The sequence below is a fragment of the Homalodisca vitripennis genome, chromosome 1, assembly GCF_021130785.1.
Source record: "Homalodisca vitripennis isolate AUS2020 chromosome 1, UT_GWSS_2.1, whole genome shotgun sequence".
Lineage (NCBI taxonomy): Eukaryota > Metazoa > Arthropoda > Insecta > Hemiptera > Cicadellidae > Homalodisca > Homalodisca vitripennis.
In genome coordinates, this window is record NC_060207.1 from 103277717 (window position 1) to 103289860 (window position 12144).

The 12144-nt window shown below is 32.1% G+C and overlaps 1 protein-coding gene across 2 annotated transcripts in view; it reads left to right on the forward strand.

Moving 5' to 3' along the window:
- Positions 1 to 7368: 7368 nt before the first annotated feature.
- Positions 7369 to 12144, forward strand: part of LOC124368241 (snRNA-activating protein complex subunit 3-like) — a 33043-nt gene continuing 28267 nt past the window's right edge. The window contains exon 1 of one of the 2 annotated variants that reach the window (XM_046825518.1): positions 7369 to 7857. In XM_046825518.1, coding sequence (XP_046681474.1) covers positions 7649 to 7857 — 209 coding nt within the window. In that variant the 5' untranslated portion in view covers positions 7369 to 7648. Of the gene's footprint in view, positions 7858 to 11988; positions 12094 to 12144 lie in introns of those variants that run through there. The other variant, XM_046825522.1, reaches the window with a different exon arrangement.

A 12144-nucleotide genomic window follows, 5' to 3' on the forward strand; every position in this document is an offset into this window, starting at 1 on the left:
ACAGTCTGATCGGCCAGGCGGCGGAGGCCCACAAAAGAAAAAAAAGACTACAGCTACAGAAGAAGCTCTGTCAATTATGAGAAGTATCCAAGGTCGGCATAAAGGTATGGATCAGTTCAAATCTTTTGGAGAGCAAGTAGGACTGCGTATTAAAGACCTCCCATCATCAAATGCTCAGAAAAATTGCAAAACACCTTATTAGTAATATTCTGTTTGAAGCAGAAATGGGCAAGTACGACTATGGCAACCCAATCGGCGGAAGTTTACTCACAGCCATTCTACCCAACACCGAACTACGTACAACAACCGATTTCTGTCCCGATGCCACCAGCTTGTCCCAATCCAAACCCATGTAGTTGAGCAGCTGTCTTTTCACGGAATCACACAGGCAAAACTCTCCAGATTCAGTCATAAGCTCCTCGCTATCAACCCATACGGACAATGACTCTATCGGACAATATATTGATGCACCTGTAATAATAATTTTACAAATTTAAATAAATGAGAATTTTACACCTCATCTCTTCAAAATTCAAATTTGAGTTAAGACTTTTGTTCATTTTTGTTATTGTAATTAACTTAATACTCATTTTAAACTAAGTAAATAAGGGTTTCCATTTGTAATGGAGAGTGTTTTGTTCGGAACTTGAGACGCATGTCTAACCAAATAAAGGTTTTTTCTAATATACAATTTTTTCTTACCTTGATGTAATCCTGTAATACACTGACAATTGCTTCACAAACAGTCGGGATGATGGTTGATATTATTTGCTTTGAAATCTTGAATGTGTAACTTAACGAGTGGTAAGAGTCTCCCGTTGCCAAAAACCGCAGAGTAACTGCAAGGCGTTTCATGTGGAGGAATAGCACTTCTGAAGGACGTGTCTCGTTTTCTGGATGATACGAGCTATCTTATTTAGAAGATCTTCAAAGTCACTACTTTTCATTCGAAAAAAAGTTTTTGAAAACCACATCCATATCTGTACTCGAGATTTAATTCGTCTTCATCATCCAATACCAAATCCTTCATCAACTCACTAGTTCCGTATTTTCTTCTACTTTGAAGGCTTTGGACGCACCCAAAACCGTCGTTTACGCAATTTTTTCGTGATTGATAATTACAAACGCGCCTAAAGCAACTAGTACATCCTCCTCGTCAGACATTTTGCGACTGAATGCCAACTCACGTGTAGCCATTGCCAAAAGCCAGCCGCGGCATAGTGTGGACACGGCTTTAGACTTCCTTACGTCTTTTTGGGTCTTTGGATACTCCGTTGTATTGGTTTATTTGTATGTAGACAAGATTAATTGTCTGTCATTAATTACGTTGTAAAATCAAGGTTTAATGAAATAAATTTAACTGCGCTGCATCCTGCAGTATCCAGCTTTGAAAATGTAATATATATGTATGTTATACCAAATTACTGAAAGGTGTTTAATTCAGAGTAGGAGCTAAAAACACAGTGGTACATTTTAAGAGGTTTGACACATTGATTGTCTGCAATTTAATTGTGTTGCATCCTGCAACATGCAGCTTTGAAAATGTAATTTAAATATATGTATGCTGTACTAAACTACGGAAAGGGGTTTGAAAATACAGTTATACATTTTAATAGGTTTGCCAAGTACTGAACTAAATTAAAATCAGAGGAGTACGGAGCGAGAACGCGCGGACTGCTCATTCCACTATTCCAATACACGGGCTATCTGTAGTTGGCAGGAGGGGCCCCTCCATCACCACTCTTTCTCTCCGCCTGTTTTGATCACCCCATTTCTCTGCTGCATGAGGAGCTCGTGAGATGTAGTAGACTATAATGTAAATATACTAAGGTACTCTAACCACCGTGAAGTTAACGTCACTTTAACGGCGCATTTAATTTAGACGATAGGACCTCTGACGGCCGACACCACCTTTTTGACGTTGGTATATTAAAATGCAGCATACAGAGCATTTGTGTACAAAGTTTCATTGCAGGCACTTGTTTGGTTTAGTCTCAGGAGTGACTTTTAGTAGAGAACGGCTATTTAATAATACGTTTTCTACGGCTGAGTTATTATATTTGGGAATTTTATTTATTGTACATTTAACGGGAAACCTGTGTGGAAAATAATAAATACAAAAAACTGTATAGATTTTGTGTAAGATCGCTTTTTAATAATTAGCTTTATAAAATATATGTCAGTTTTTGATTTTTGTGAGCACCTTCAGATTGATAACTGCAACATTGATGCACGGAATACAAATGGACGACAACTTCACGGTCTGGACGATAAAGTGACGTTGACTTCACGGTGGTGGTACTCTATAGTAGCCATAGAATTAAAAAAACATTATGGTTGCCTGTAAAGTCGGTTTTACGGGCGAAGATTTTATGTGACAACGTCTTTTTCTCGGTAGAATATTTATTGATATGAATATTATTAAACTGCACAATAGGAACAAGGAATTGAATGAAAATAAGAATTGCACAAATTTTAACTATAGAAATATATTTTGTTTACTAAAACATTGTACATAATTTGAAATTAATTAAAATTTTTTATTGTAAATGGTAAAGTTGAATAAAACATTTACTAAAATTGGAATTCGAAATTCTTGCTAAACACAGTTAAATTCTAACTCCGCGCGTGGTGATTGGTCGGTTTAGTTCGTTTGTTTGGTCGCACTGTTATGACAGGTTAGAGGTTATAATTTGTTATTTTAAATGTTTGACTAGCAATACGCGCTGTTTCTTCTTAATCGACTGAATTACGATTGATTGCAGAGTGATTTAAACTAATAATTTACTTAACACTATCAACATTTGTCAATAGTATGACATAACCTATAAACTCAGTTTCTCAACTTTTGTGTCAATCTAACAATTAATCAATCAATCATAGTTTACGATAATGAAATATCAGTGTACAATTATTTACCTTTATTGTTGTAGTTGTTGTAAATGACGAATCTAAGCACTCCACATTTTCACGAATAAACATAGTTATCTGCTTTATCCCGTGCGGCGGACCCACAGTTATCTGCTTTATCCCGTGCGGATCCCGTGCGGCGGACCCACTGGACGGGCATCGTAACGTTACCGGGCGTTACACTTTTTCATGAGTGACTCCGAGCCGCAACCTAATTTAAGACGTTGTCACGTCAAAAATAAAAATATGGTTGCCTGTAAAGTCGGTTTTACGGGCGAAGATTTTACGTGACAACGTCTTTTTCTCGGTAGAATATTTATTGATATGAATATTATTAAATTGCACAATAGGAACAAGGAATTGAATGAAAATAAGAATTGCACAAATTTTAACTATAGAAATATATTTTGTTTACTAAAACATTGTACATAATTTGAAATTAATTAAAAATTTTTATTGTAAATGGTAAAGTTGAATAAAACATTTACTAAAATTGGAATTTGAAATTCTTGCTAAACACAGTTAAATTCTAACTCCGCGCGTGGTGATTGGTCGGTTTAGTTCGTTTGTTTGGTCGCACTGTTATGACAGGTTAGAGGTTATAATTTGTTATTTTAAATGTTTGACTAGCAATACGCGCTGTTTCTTCTCAATCGACTGAATTACGATTGATTGCAGAGTGATTTAAACTAATAATTTACTTAACACTATCAACATTTGTCAATAGTATGACATAACCTATAAACTCAGTTTCTCAACTTTTGTGTCAATCTAACAATTAATCAATCAATCATAGTTTACGATAATGAAATATCAGTGTACAATTATTTACCTTTATTGTTGTAGTTGATGTAAATGACGAATCTAAGCACTCCACATTTTCACGAATAAACATAGTTATCTGCTTTATCCCGTGCGGCGGACCCACAGTTATCTGCTTTATCCCGTGCGGATCCCGTGCGGCGGACCCACTGGACGGGCATCGTAACGTTACCGGGCGTTACACTTTTTCATGAGTGACTCCGAGCCGCAACCTAATTTAAGACGTTGTCACGTCAAAAATAAAACAGTGAAAAGGCAATGCTTTCGTTGTCGTACCCTCTCAAGCTCACCAGATACGGAAAGTTGTAGGTTCCGGTTCGTATATGTGGCACAATATGAAAATTGTATGATACGATATTTCCATTCAATTCAATTCAAATTCACTTTATTAAAGATTTACACAATATACACATACATACATATAAATACATATAATACAGCATATCGTCAACTATTATATTACAATATGTCTATTTAGTGACTATATAAATAATTAAATAAAGAAGTTTACCTCAAAATATTATTTAAATGACAACATTGATTTTACAATATTTGGCAACTATTTATTAACTACTAAATTGTAATATGAACTAAGTTACCTCAAAATATTCTTTAAATAAGTATACTTTTTTTATTAAAAATTATTTTAACTTTGTTTTAAATATGCAAAGTTGTGACATTTTTAGAAATTCTTTTGGAAGAAATAACAAGAATTTGGATCCTGCAGTTATGGGCTTTTTATTAAAAGGTTCTTAGTTATGTTTTGGGATTGATGGATAATTTGTCTAACGAGTTGTAGCTCTATACATGCTTATATCATAAGACATGTGAATTGATTAAGGCAAAATAAATGATTTTTAACGTTTCAATATTACATACTCTCTGCATTTGTCGTAGAGTTTAAAGTCTAGAGGACATTTTATTTACTGCATGGTCAACACGCCAACTTAAGTGTTGGTCTACGAAATGTTTTTTTATCTTATTAGTTCAAGAAATTTTGAGTTTTCTACTTGATTCAGTTGTGAATTGTCTATATAAATGTTTGACTTTAATTTTGATCTAGTTTGTTTTGTACAGAATAAAATAAAATTTGATTTATTTGGATTTAGTAGGATATTTTTAGTGTCTGAAAATTCTTTACAGTTGTAGGACTTAGAAATGATTCAAGCTCAATTTCCTCTTGACTTTTATCAGAAATTGTGATGTTGGTATCGTCAGCGTAGAGGCACACTGAACCATCCACCTGTATCACACCTGGCAACCCTTTTAAATCCCTGTAAGACTCTATGTTTTATAGTTTGAATAAAATTTTGCTGTTTAAATAACTAAAACTATTTCGAATTTGTATACATTGCTGTCTGTTTTTTTATATGGTTTGAACGATTCGTGTTCCTTACTCTTAATATTTAAATTGTAAAGTACATTAAATCCAATGTAAAATTTTTGTACGGGGAGCAGCCCAGATGATATCTTTTAGAATCTATAGACTGAACTCTGATAATAAACCTGTTTTATTCTGTTGTCCACTGACCATACTACTTGCAAAAGTGGTCAGTCAATTCTGAGTTATTATAATTGTGTAATGTTGTACATTTGATGTCGGAATAAATTGAGTTGGTGAGTTCCTAAATGAGTCTTCTCCACTTTCCAAAACTTTCGGTAAACGAAAAAAAAACGTTTAAAATTAATTCTACAATAAAAGTTTTCTTGAATTATTTACTAAAATATTTGTATGCATGATCTGAACATTTTATATAAATTTTCAGTGGCCTACATAAATAGATAAAGCAGTTATAGCGAATTGTATGTTGGACAAGATTCGTTTTAGAACGTCACTTTGGACAAGACTCGTTTTGAAACAGCTGGCTGTGGACAAGACTTACTATGGAAACAAATCTTATTAAATACAAGAAAATAAAAATAGTCAACATAAGGAATATTCTTTTATTCTACAATGTAAAATGATGTCATCAACATTTAATTAGTTTTAGCTTTAAAATGTTTGGTGTACTAAATGGTAGCCTTCATTAATGAGCAAACAGTACGTGATACTTAAAAATATTAAAGCTGCAACAATATTAAAAATCAAATAATTTTAGAAATGTCCAGCATTGGTACATCATCTTCTTCTACGTGTGGTTCACGGTTTATATTCATTTATATAATAAATGAATCACTAATTATTGCCACTTGTTCCATCTTATAAGTAGATGATGTTAATCAGCGTATATTTATTCGCAAAGTATACAAGAAGAGCCAAAAATGGGAGGTTTTCAGCATCAGATGGTTTAATACTCAAGCAGAAAGCTAGCCAACGCGTAAAAAATAATTCTTACTAAGAATTAAACACGTTATGTACTGTAATAAAGTCAAACAGCCGGTCTTATTCAGTGCAATCAGGAAACATATTAAAATCACAACTGTATTCATGGGACAATACTTCGTTTGAAACGTCTATGTGGATAAAATGGACATGACTTACTTTGAAAAAGTTGTTCATGGACAAGACTCATCTTGGAAATAACCACAAAATTATACACTTATTATTACTGGGACAGGATTTTTTTGGAACAAAATCTGTTAACCAATCAAAGAAGCTTAAAATTCTGAATCCAAAGCCACAAAGCCATTAAAATCTCATTTTCGATTTGTTGTGGACAATACTCATTTTGGAACTGGCTAACTCAATTCATTATTCATTATTCTTTTGTCATTTTAAACATTGTTTTGTTGTCCGCTATTTAGCGGCAAACTATATAAACAGTCATTATAAGTATATTATATAAAACTATTGAACACAAATTATATTGAGTAAACTGTGGTAATAATAAAAAATAAGCCACATTTAAAATCCAATTCAGGAAAATTATTACGGAACTTAAATGATTTTATTACTCTAACCAACAAATGTATCTAAGCTTTAAAGAACAGAACTAACTTCTATCAATTTTAATAGAGAGTATTTTTGGTAATTCTTGTGACAGATACATCGTTGGCTGTTGCTGGAGTCTATGATACACAGCAGTAATTTTAGGGAACTTTTAAAACTGAAATTTTAATATCCGGACCTAACAATACTCTCTAAATCTCGGGAATAAAAGTGCGTCACTAGTTGCGACATTGCTGCTTGCTAAACTCTTTTTTCCCGTTTATGTTAGCAATTTTTGATTAATGGATAGTAAATATTTCTTGCCAGTGTAAATGCAGTTTTACCGAACAAAATTTCCGCCACACAATCCCCATATGGATGTAGCTCTATTCTCTGAAAAGGATATGCAAAGTACGACAAGCAAAAAAGGGAAACTACCTACAATTTTTTTTTGTTTGACATAGGAATTCTGAACAATAATTTAGTTATTATGAATAACATAAATTTTATGAGTGTATACATCAAACTCTGCATATGCATAGTTTAAAAATCGATTTAAAAATTTAACTTCCGCTAAAAATAAAATTTGGCCTCAGAGATATTGGTAGTATATTAAATTATTTCGTAGTATTTTCTTATTTCCGCATTTTCTGTATGTTTAGCACCTTTGACTGTACTGCAAAGACTGTATCTTTGACCGTCAAAGACTACTGATATTATTATAGCCAATTAACTGCAATTTTCCGTATACATTGGTTTTGATTTTAATGCTTTTGTTTGGGTTTGGTGTTCGTTTGCACTAGGGCTGTGCAAGTGTTGTTGGGTTATGTTTTGTTTTGTGTTTTGCTAAAAATTTATTTTAATAATTTATTCCGTGTAATAGTGATATACCGAAATCATATATTTACAGAAAGTTCGTCGGAGTATTAGAAGTTTGGTTAATTCTCGTATTTAACGTTTTCTTATTTCAGTTTTTTGATTGTGTTTAACTTGTTGCTCAGGTATTACTTATGTTGAGTTTTTGTTTGAAAACTATAACAATTTGAAATGGAAGAAATATACATGAAAGGATTTGTAGGGCGACGAGCCTGGTGCAGTGAAAAAGTTCATTTGAAATCTTATTTTGAAAAATATTCTGACACTTTATGTGAAGTAGCTAACAAAAGAATATCAGAAATCGATATTTTGCAACAATTTGTCCCGCAATCGAATCAACTATCACAAGAAGAATTATTCAAATTAATTGATATCATGACGTAAGTTATAATAGTCTCTAAAGGCAACAGTATAATAAGCGGCCACCTCCATAATCATATTAGGATATCATATTATCAGTTAGAAATGCCTAGACTATCAACACAAAACCATGCTTATTACGGTTAATGAGCACAGTAGGTAATTCAAAGAACAATATACTTCTACTGGTTTTAAATCTTTGATATAATTATATTAACTATAAATAAAAACAGTATAGGCCCTATTTGTAAAATGTTATAAATAAAACAATAACATTTACATACCTTTTACCATTTTCAAGGATAAATATGGCTGACAGTCTGAAACAAAGAACACAATACAACATCATTGCTCTTGCCGCCATTAACTTAGTCAATAACCAAACACATGATTTCACTTTGAATTAATTTCTAAACACGATTTTACTTTGAATTAATTTTGAGCGATAATTTTGATCTGAGTTGTTTCAGGCTTTTAAAATCGTATTATAGTGAAGTTATACTGTTATATGTAAAATAAATGTATTTGTTTCAGATTAGGCTATATAAAATAGCTAAACTTATTTAAACTATGTTTGAGTGTTGCTTAGTACTTACAATTACTTTAGCCAATCTTAATAGTATTTTTGCAGGTACTTTTGCTGTCAAAACTACATTCATTACTTAAACAAAAGTCATAGTTTGATTCCAACTAAAATAGTACACGATTTTCAATATATTCATAATACCAAATTAAAAATGTTCAAAAAAAGTCTTCTCAGGTGTGTTTTATACGTCGTGTTGTTGTGACTTTTCTTGCACTAGGTATTTCATTTCCACCTTTAATTCTAGTTTTCATCTCCTCACTACAAGCTGGGGTAATTATCATATAAACGGCCGGAGCGGCAAAATACGAGTTTTGCGTTATGAACTTATTGGAATCGTTCTATAGAACAAAAAAAAAAATAAGGTTTGATGGGGTGGAAATGAGAAATAACAAAGTTCTAGAACATAAAAAATGGAACAACTGTTCACGCACGGAGTAATATTTCCATGTTGTACATCGACGTCGAGCGTCACGTGACCTTTTGTGACCATGATTCAACCTTGTGATGACGTCATCGGATGGGTCGCCATCTTTGCAAACGTAAATGAAAATTAATACTGAAATGAGCAGAATTTTAATCAAAATGAACAATGTTTTTCTTAATTTCGAGCAACAAACTAATTACTTGTTATCGAAATGAGACGAGTGCCTCCGGCCATCGGTGCTGCCGAACCGCGCTGATGTCAATTAAAGAAAAACATCCCTCGAGATAGTACCTATTAGCCTAAAATATAATATTCTAGAGGGGCTGATCAGAAATATAAATTGAAATGTAATGCAAAGGCAATTATGTAAAGTTAAAAAACTTAATAAATCATGAAAAACTCAAATATAAATATACATAGATGGATATTAACAACATGTATAGATGGATATTAACAGAGAACACTTAGGTACCAGTTATTATGTTGGAGGATATTGCTGAGCAGCAGCAACAAAAAAGTGGATTTTTTAAAATTGCAACATTTAAAACTTCTTTTCTTACTAATTTTTCTAATTTTCCTATCGCAACGAAACAACAAAGTCTCCCGGTTTATAAACAACACGCGACCGTACGACGAACAAATACACTCATTATTAAAAATTCCATGTTCAATTAAAAAGGAAATAATTTCGTTTCGGTTAAAACGTAAACTCTTTACGTGCCCTACTAAACACTCCGACACACACAATTCACTAGGGTTGGTCGAACTAGTGGATGGTTGATTCATGATTGTAATGCACTCACTCAATCCAATCTACTGAACACGATATCTTGTGAAGAACTGACTCTACCCCAGAGAACTTAGATAACAGATACGTTATCAGGCTGCTAGTCCCAGCCGCAGATAATATTCAAGTAAACAGATTATCCAGACAAAGCACACAAACTGAACATTAAAACATTAGAAACTTAACCACTTATAAATATACCCCCTAAAATCATGTTATTTGTCATTTGCACCCCCTAGTACTATATATTTTTTGTTCAGGAGGGTGAGCAGAATACGTTGATAACGTCAAATTCGTGATTTGCCGCTCAGGCCTTTTATCTTATAGCTACCCAAGCTGGATACTTTGTAAAATAATAATAAGCTGGATAACTATTTAAAACATTGTTCAATAAAAGTACATTTTGGGGCAATAATTGCACGTTCATCGCCATTTTTCTTGCTGATGTCACTGGCCTACTCAATACGTAAATGAAATATAAATAGCTGGCAGTGATAAATTATAAATATCTATAGGTCAAATGTTGTATTCAATAGTATTGATAATCAAGATTCAATTGTGTTGGTAGCCGCTTAATATACTAAATCCTAATTGATTTGATCAATAAAATTATAGAACTAAAATAAAAATAGAAATCAACATCATCTATACCAAGTGTAAACACATTTTCAAATTGTAAACATTACATTATCTACTTTAAAACTAACCTTATCTAAATTGTCGTTAAGTGTAGGAAACTAAATGATATTACATGGAACGTCGAAGCCTATGTTTGTTTTTGGATTCAATTAGTTTGTTTTGTTGTTATTTAATAATAATTTTCTCAATATGTTTTCTTAATGTTTATTTTTTTACTATGATCTCTTAGTTATTCACAAGATTACTTTACTGTGTGTATTATATTAATTTCTTTAATCTCAAACATGAGACTTTTATTTTGTATTTTAGATAAGTTTATATTGATTGATAGTTATGTTATTTAATATATACTATCAATGATTCCATTAAACAATATAAAAACCATGTCCACCTATTGTAGTGTACTCTGATTACTATTTGTTATTACATTATATAGATTCGTACATAAGTACGTTTTATAGATAGAATAGGTTAAAGTTCATCTTTAGCTTATGTGATTTGAGCTTGAACTTAGGTACTATATCAAGGGATGTTTTTCATTTCCTGCCAGAAATGGGGGTTGATGCCAAAGGCACTTACGATCACGTTTAATTATCTGGTAAAAGGATGACGGTTAGCTTTAGAAAACTAAATTAAATAGCTTTAAAAGATAACAACATTGTGTTTTTCTGGGTTCACTATGTTGGACTGATGCTGAAACCTCCATTTTATAGAAGTGTGGTTTCCTGGAAGAAACCATTGCAATCATTGGGATGCAGTTCTGTATGTATTGAGCTGCATCAATACAATGTAGGAGAAAATTGAGCCAAAACAAATTATTTATATCTACCATATAAACTTGAAAACAATATAACATCAATGTTATTTTACGTAGTAGTTGGATATCAAAACAGCTGATTTTAAACAAGTGTTTGTTTATGTTATACTTAAAAATATAATACAAATATAAAAAAATGGATGTTGGTATCAATAACTTGATGGTGAGTTACAGTGTAAAGAGTTGGGAGTCAAAGATAAAAACAAGATGTTATTTAGACAAAATAAAACAAAAAATAGTTAATTAATTAAAAAAGGATATAATATAATTTGGGAGACTACCTAGACACATATATGTACAGGATGGAAGTAAAATTATCTGATAAAGACTTTTTTTTGTATTTTTACTTAAAGCAGTAAATTATTAAAGTTTATTATAATACAATTATTTAAAATGTACATTTTACTGGAAGAGAAGGTTTTTGTTGTGTCCTATAAAAAAATATGTAATAGTAAAATATGATAATTTGCAAAATTGCATATAAAAACCTCATAGAACATGTAATTGCTAATTGGACAAATTCTCTGGGCGATAATGTTATGTTATAAATGAAAGTCAAAACTTTGGATTGATACATAATACTTCACTTCAAAGTTAAAATATACTAGAGTACTGAATGATGCAATACGACAGTGTTACCACCATGATGCTGATGGTAGGAATAAACCCCATCAAACATGTTACCTGTGTGCGTATCTAATAAATTAAACTATCAAAAACAGATACCTATCATCATTCAAAGAAATGTTGTTGCTGGTTAATACGTTGAGTCCCATGGCTTCTACCCAGCCCAGATTTACACAGCTTATACTCGTGTTAAGTTATATTTGTACCTCTATGTCAGTGCGTTTGATTTAGGTTTGATTGTATAATGTTATGAAGAAAAACAAAATTATATATCATTGGTGATATTCTACAGCTGATTTCCCATATCTACAGCTGATTTACGCTTAAAACTCATGTTGTATGTCCTCCAGGTGTTACAAATGAGTGGGAATACCAGGTAAATAGTGTGAGTCCTAACCTATCTCTTGCATTTTGCACTCTTATTTTA